Raw genomic sequence first — 7,855 nt, 5'->3', positions numbered from 1 at the left:
CTTCATATAAACTGGCAGCCCTCTTTATCAGGTTAGTGTTACTGGTCCCCTACAGTCAGAGGTTTATTGCACGAGAGCAACTGGGAACAACTCCCACTTGGCACGGACCAGTCGACGGGTCCAGATTAAAACAACCCGTCTTCACCGGAGAACGTCTGCATAGAATCGAATGGACGGGGAAACAGATCGGGTCACGTGACCCTCGGGATTGATCTCTTCTATGCAGGAGCTCAGGTTTAAGGTCATTTTTTAAAAACTTTTTGGTCAAACCCAGTCAGTGTGGAAATGGAAAACGATGTTGAGGTGTGGCGAGTTACCCCAGCCAGCAGGGGGCGCCACTGCACCGGCTCATCAGTCAGTAGCAGCCGTCTCTCCAGGTGCCGTCACGTAGAGCACTGAAGGTGGACAAGCTCCTTGGAGGCGTCAGTAAACTGAGGGGCAACGACAAGGGTCACAATCACAAACTGTTTATAAAACCTTTAAAATCAAAACCCTAAAGAACGAACTGTTTACCTTCGTGCTGGTAGCGCCACCTTGCTGCGGGGAGTGGAACTGGTGGCGCCCACAAAGGAGGCGGGGCGGGGCAGGCTGCTGCGGGGAGTTCCCGGCGTGGAGGTGGGCGTCCCCCCTCCGGCGGCCGATTTGCTGAACAGAGGGATCCCGCTGTTACTCCAGCTGTTACTCCCCCCGCTGCCGCTCAGAGGCTGGAGGCCGGTGGAGGCCGAGCCCTTGATGGTGGGGCTGACGTAGGCCGTGGCCTTCAGCGGCTGCCGGGACAGCGAGAGGAAGTTCCCCACGCTCTGGACCCTGTGTTGAAGTGGGCCAGGGGAGGGGACTGCAGGGAGAGGGGGGGGGGGTTAACGAGTTAGAGAACTGCTCAATAAAGTTTAATTTAAATTTCTAAAAAGGCAAAAAGAGAAATGGCGTCTTACTGGAGGACTGCAGGCGAGCCAGACCGCTCGACGAATCAAAGCTCAGGCTGTTACGAAGCAAACACGGGGAAGCACTGGGATTGGTCGGAATGGGCACACTCGGCATGCTGGGAGCTCGGACAAGGTTAGGCATGCTCCTCCGCAGTTTATCTTCACAGGCACAGAAACAAGGAGGTTAAAGATGGATAATAAATACTTAGTTAAAGTTTGGTTTTAAAGAAGCCGCGCTGATCTTCACCGTCACTCCCACTAATCCCATCAAACCCTCCCTCGCCCTGGTCTCAGAGCGGAAACACACCAGTCTGAGCGCCTTAAGTCCAGTTGTACAACCGGCTTAGAGTTATTAAGAGGTTAGAGCATCAGTGTGGGTCAGTCCAGGGCGGAGACGCTCCGTTAAAGAGCAGAACGTAAATTTAAAACAATCAATCTATTGTTATTTATTGGTTAATATTCAATAATAATAATTTAATGCTTATTAAGATTAAATTGAACTTCATTTTGAGCAGAAAAACTGTGTTGACTTACTCTCAAATTCTCCTGGACACCACGATGAAGTGTGTCCCAACAACAACGCACACAAATGCACAAATACACAACGTAAACATAGAAAGAGAGATGAGTCATTAGTTCTGATCACAGTCACGACCTGATTGGTCGATTTTCTTCTGGATCAGCTGGTGAGACGGAACCTACCTGATCCTGATCGGAAGCCCAGAGGCTCGGGGGTGCAGAAGCTGCCGGCTCCCAGTCCCTGGAGCTGGGACGGGACCAGTGGCTGGAAGGCGAACCCGGCGGAAGGGAGCGGCGGCGTGGAGGGCGTGGAGGGGGGGGTGGACAGGGACGTGGTGCTTCTTCGCCAGTCTCGCATGCTGGAGAAGGTGTGGGAGTGCGGCAGGCGGGTGAGGCGCGCCTGCGGGGGGGGCAGGAGGCCGTAGTCTTCGTCGTCCTCCTCGTCTTCCTCCTCCAGGTCGCGGCCGGCGCTGAGCTGGCTGAGCTGGAAGGTGAAGCTCTGGCTGCGGCGGCTGGCGAGGGTGGACGATGTGCTGGCGTAGTCCTGCCTTAGACCTGCGGGGGTGAGATGTGAGGGGGCGGCGTGCAACACACACAGGACACACACACAGGACACACACACACACACACACACACTTTATCACCTCCTGGGGTTAATGAAGCTGAAGTAGCGATGAGCTCTGAGATCTGGAGCCAAATGTTAAAACATTAGAAAGAAGCAGGGACACAATAAAGACATAAGGTGAGAAGAAGTGACAGACACACACCGACAGTAACAACACAACATTAAACACTTCTTTATGTGTGTGTGTGTATCACAAAACTCAGTCTACAGAACAGAAAGTTGTGTACTTCTGTTGAGACTCACTCTCCTCCTGCAGCCGGGCCATGACCTGCACGTCGGTGAGGTCGTGCAGTTTGTATCCGTGCAGCGTGAGGGACTCGTCCTCCGAGGCCCCGAGGTCACTGTCCATGGACGACTGGGGACTGAGGACCGAGCGTCTCAGGACTTCAGTGTAAAAGAGACACAAAGGAAACTGTTGGACTCATGTTCCCTGACTTCTACGTCACGATGGAGGATTCAGACTGACGGAGGGTGAGAACTATTAAGCTCATTAAGCAGCAGAGATATTAACGGAGAGGTTTCTCCAGCCGCTCCTCACTTCCTGATCCGCCTCAGATCTCAAATAAAATAATCCTCCATCAGTCGTATGATTCTAATGACGTCTGTCTCACGTCTAAAGCTTCTCTTCGGTCTCAAGTCTTTTCTTTGGACCTCAACTAACACAAGAGTCACAAACGTGTTTCTTCACTTCAAGTCCCCGGGTCTTAAATCTATAAACACTGACGTCTGGAGTTATCTATTTAAATATATAAAAACTAGAAAAAGCTATAGAGTCTGTTTGAGTTATGGTAACAAAAGTGTTTCTAAATAATATCCTATCGGTGATTAATTTATACACGTGAAAGTTTGTACAAAGAATCAAGCAGAGAGAATTGTGGGAATTGTGTTATGGAAATAAACCTGAGGCTAAAATCCACCAATGACCCCTGAGGCTCTCTCTCTCTCCCTCCCTCCCTCTCTCCCTGATGAGTCTGGCTCTGTGTCCTTGTTTCCATCACTAATAATTCACATGAATCCGTCACATGGTTTATATTAATATGTGAGGAACCCGCATCTTACTTGAATTTGCCAGGTGGGGGAGGAAGGTGGGGGCTCGCTCGGCGAGGGGGGAGAACTCCTTCCCCACGGGACTGAACGTCCGATGGAGAACATGGTGGAGCGGGGAGGAGAGGGAGGGAGCTGAGGAGGAGAGGGAGGAGGGAGGAGGCACTTTGGATCATAAACAACATACTTATATTTAATTATTATAAACTTAATATTCTCTGGTGTTAGAGATGCGTGGTTACCGTGGCGGTCAGACGACAGGGGCGTGGAGCAGGGGGGGGCTCTGATGGGAGACACGCCGGCCACCCGACTGAGGGCGGGGCCTGGGGAGGAGTGGGAGGGGCTGGACAAGCTGCTACGCCACCTAGAGACTGACGAGGGGATAAGAGGAGTTCATATTAAAATACTATAATTAAATAAATATTAAACATGGCGACGAAGCTTCAGCTGACACTCGAAAAAACAACAAAGATGCCAAAGATGTAACACACACATCCACACAATGTGTACACAGACACACACACAGTTACCTCACCACCTCTGTGTCTGTCACTAACTGCTCTATTCATCTCGTTTCAGCACCGAGGACAAAGACGTTTTCAACACAACAGAGTCGCTCACACACGGCAGCTGTACTCACACACACACAAACAGACACACACACTCATGTGCACAACTCGGTTTCTATTCATAGAAGCAGAGCAGAAACTTTGATGTGATGAAAACCAGGAAACAAGGATGAATACAGATGTGCAGCGTTGTGCTTTTCATATTAAACTGTGTGTGTGTCTGTGTGTGTGTAGGAGGAGGGTTTCTCTCGATACCTGTCGATGTGAATAAAAAGACACTAAGCTATGAAGGGGGGGGGGGGTGCCTTCCTTTCATGTAAGTCGTTTCCCTGGCAACAGCTCTCCATCCTCTCTGTACTGAACCTCGGGCGGAGGAGACGGGGGGGGGGGGGGGGGGGAGGAGGAGGCGGCCTGCCAAGCTGGTGGGAGGAGTCCTCTGCAGCTTTACGTGATGATGCGAAGTTCCGGGTGATGAGCCGGACAGCTGGAGCCCATTCAGAGGTCAAAGGTCGACGGCTGTGACCCAGATACCAGCAGAGCCCGACCCAGTCTGCAGCTCCTTCACTCTACTGGTGCAGCTTCGGACCAGTGGATCTGGAATCTCACCATTAATCACATTTCAGATCTTTGTCGAGTGCGACGGAGACGAAGGAGCTTCAGAGTCACGAGTGAAGATCAGGAGGAAGAAGTGGAGTGGAAAACTACCAACTGTGGGTTTCACACTGATTCTGCTTTCAACTCATGAGACAACAATCAGTTACAAAACTCACACAGAAACTCATTCCCTCTGAACACCTGAAACACACATACACACACACACACACACACGCGAGTCCAGCTCATTAAAGGCTTCAGGGTGTTAAGCTGAGGCCGTGGGAGCCAACGCCTCCATTCATGCAAAGGCCTCAACACACACACACACACACACACACACACACACACACACACACACACACACACACACACACACACACACACACACACACACACACACACACACACACACACACACACACACACACACACACACACACACACACACACACACACACACACACACAGTCTACAGAGGTGTGTTGACGTCTGGATCAATAACCCTGATCGCCTCTTTTCCACGTTGTGTTGTCAATAATCTTGCGACATCCCAAGAAACCTATTTTTAAACCATCGATTCAGGCTCATGAAGAAACCGTGAAAACACTGAAGAGACACAACATCGATTTCCTCTCGTCTGGATTCTGCAGCGGCTCCGAGTCTCTGCTTCCTGCTGCTTGGAGATGTTTTGTGTAATTAATGGCAGCAGCCGCAGGTCAGCTGACCTCCACCTGATCGGCTCAGAGCTCCGAGGTCAGATTAACGTCCTGCTCATCCTCGTTAGTCACATTGTTGAGAGGAAGTCGATCCGACGAGGGAAACAAATCTCTGGAGCTGTTTCCAGACATGAACTTGAGCTGAATGTGAGAACACACATGTCAGATACTCCAGATGTTCCCACAACTTTTCCCGCAGCCCCCTGGAAACATGTCGGAGTTCTAAGTTAGAACATCTCCCAGCAGCTCTGATCTGAGACCAGGTCACAGGAACAATCTGAACCTGAAGAGTCTGAGGTGACTGTATCATCTCACACTGAGCTCGTACCTTGCTCCAGTCGCAGTGACAGTGATCGCCGGGCGGCCTCCACCTCGGTCTTGGGTCGGTCCAGAACGTGACGGCTCCACTGCAGAGGAGAGAGGGAGTCGACTCCGGGCTCCACGGCCTTCGGCGACTCGTACAACCTGCAGGGAGGAAGTCCGACTGTTAGAACGTCTGATTCTGATGCTGCAGCAGCTTCGTGACCAGATGAACGACAGAGGAGGAGGAGAAGGCTTTTTGTGAATTTCTCCTCGATGGAGCAGGAATGTTTGTACAGAACTTCCCAGTGAAGCTGAAGAGTTTCCAGCAAACAGAGCATTAAACCCAGAGGAAGATGACATGAATCTCTCTCAGGCTGGAGGGGATGAGGAAGAGGAGCGGCTCTGCTCAGATGAAGTGCATCAGATTATTCTGACAGAACTCCTCCTCATCATCCTCTTCCTCTTCATCCTCCTCCTGTTTTTTACTCTGCAGGAACGTGGAGCAGCTGAATTATAGATGAAAAGCTTCCCTGACATCAGGTGAGATGACAAACACACAACTCACACTCCTGCACTCAGGGGGAGACGTGTGACAACTGGACACAAACCTGCAAATAAAAGATGAAGACGCAGAATCTGCTCATGAGTTTATAGGTGAAATCCGTGGTTTATTAAACGTTAGACTGAAGGTTGATAGATCTGGAAATGTAGAATAGTTCAAGTTGAAGAACTTCAAGACCAGAACAACAAATATGAGAGTTTGTGTTGTTTTCCTCAGAGCTGGAGAGTCGACAGTAAACAAAGGAAAGACTGTTGGACTTATAATTGGCCCCTCTGTTTTAACTGTGGCCTCTTAATGGCCCCGGATCATACACCCCCCCCCCCTATCACAGCTAAATTGATTTATGATAATAATCTGAATCTAAATCTGACAGAATCACCAGCAGCCAGATGTGTTGTAACATCTGCACAGAGAATAAAGAGAGTATATGAGAGTATATAGAAGAAACTGAGGCCTGTATCAGCCTGACACACACGTACACACATACAGACACACACACAGACACACACTTTGGTTCAGGCCTGAAAACATCTTCCTCATTGTCCTCCAGATGTGTGTGTGTGTGGTGCAGATGTGCAGCAGGAGCGTGCAGCACCACCGTCCTGCAGGAACAACAGGTTGGGGCTCGAACACTCACCACGTCTCCTCCTCCTCCTCCTCCGAGCAGCACAGAACCTCCAGGTCCAGCAGCTCCAGCTCGTCCAGCACCGACGGCTCCGCTTCGTCCTCCCCCGGTTCGGAGGCTCCGTCCCCGGCTCCGTGCGACTGGAAGTAGTCGAAAGGCTCCTCCGGGGGCGAGAGGCACCGCAGGGCGAGCAGCGGGCCGTGCAGGCGGTACGCACCGGGGCTCCCGAGCCCGAAGCCCGGGGTCGGCCCGGCGGAGCAGCCGCTCGCCCGCAGCTGCTCGTTCTGCAGCTCCAGCCTCCGGACCAGCTGCTGCAGCTTCTTCACCTCCAGCTCCGGCGGCAGACAGTTGCTGTTGCAGTCCAGCTCCGGCAGCCCCGCGGCCGGCAGCACCTCCATCACGAACACCGGCAGCTCGGAGCGTTGTGTCCGGGCTGCAGCCGCTTCTCCTCGGCGTGTAGCAGGTGATCAGCGGCGGAGGAGTCAGGAATGATCCGCTGAGCGTGCACCGTCAGCCGGTGTAAAGCCGCAGACTCCGCCCCCCTGCACCGCACATCACGCACACGTGTCCCAGCCCCGCACATTGATTACAGCTGCAACTGATGGATGAGGAGATCAATGATCACATCGATGATTCAGGATCAGTCACAACAATCGATCACTGATATCGATGAGCGGAGCAGCAGGTGAGACTCACCTGGGCTGTGTGTGGTGCTCTGGAGACACCTAGTGGCTAAAACCGGTCATTGCAACTAATAGTAAATCTGAATTCTTACAGGTTTTTTAAAGTTTATTACAATTAAATCACTTTTCAGATCTGGTCTCATTTTCTAAAACAATAAGTTGTATTCGAGGCTCAATAATTAGCAGGAAAAACAACAATCCAAGATTCCTTCCCAGGTTTTAAACTATTTATTATAAAAACTTGTCTGAAATAAAGTTTAAACTGCAACACTCCTCCATCCTGAGGCTCATTGGTGTTTCCAGTGTTGTTTTGGTTACTCAGTGAATAAATTATTAAAAGATTCAAATTAACTTGTTTAAGTTTCAGTTCAGAATCATTGAAAACTTAATAAACTAAAACATTCACATGTGAGAAGCTGGAAACAGAATTCATGTAGTTTTTTGCTGAATTGATTAGTCAATTATTAAAAATGATGCCAAGGGACCAAGATCAGATTTGAACTAATATGGCCTGTGATGCATTGTGGGCAATGTAGGCAAAAGAGAGGAATACAGGGAATAACATTTCTGACCCTTTGTTAGAAAACTGAACATTAAAAGAACTGATGTTAAATCTCTTGATTCCTCTGCGATTAACATAAACATTCATGCAATGATTGAGCCTAAAATTCTATAATCATCAAGAAAGTTGA

At 50.2% G+C, this 7,855-nt stretch overlaps 1 protein-coding gene across 1 annotated transcript; it reads right to left on the bottom strand.

Annotated features, from left to right (window-relative positions):
- Positions 1–355: 355 nt before the first annotated feature.
- LOC128431257 (SLAIN motif-containing protein 1-like) lies at positions 356–6,878 on the bottom strand. Its single transcript, XM_053417526.1, has 10 exons — positions 6,493–6,878; positions 5,319–5,455; positions 3,345–3,482; positions 3,127–3,258; positions 2,311–2,451; positions 1,626–1,997; positions 1,458–1,469; positions 933–1,082; positions 514–835; positions 356–431 (listed from the first exon to the last, which is right to left on the bottom strand). The coding sequence occupies exons 1-10, from the start codon at positions 6,876–6,878 to the stop codon at positions 356–358; spliced, it is 1,866 nt and encodes a 621-aa protein (XP_053273501.1).
- Between the last annotated feature and the right edge of the window lie 977 nt (positions 6,879–7,855).

Source organism: Pleuronectes platessa, chromosome 24 (assembly GCF_947347685.1).
Source record: "Pleuronectes platessa chromosome 24, fPlePla1.1, whole genome shotgun sequence".
Taxonomy (NCBI): domain Eukaryota; kingdom Metazoa; phylum Chordata; class Actinopteri; order Pleuronectiformes; family Pleuronectidae; genus Pleuronectes; species Pleuronectes platessa.
This window is presented reverse-complemented; position numbering and strand designations above follow the sequence as displayed.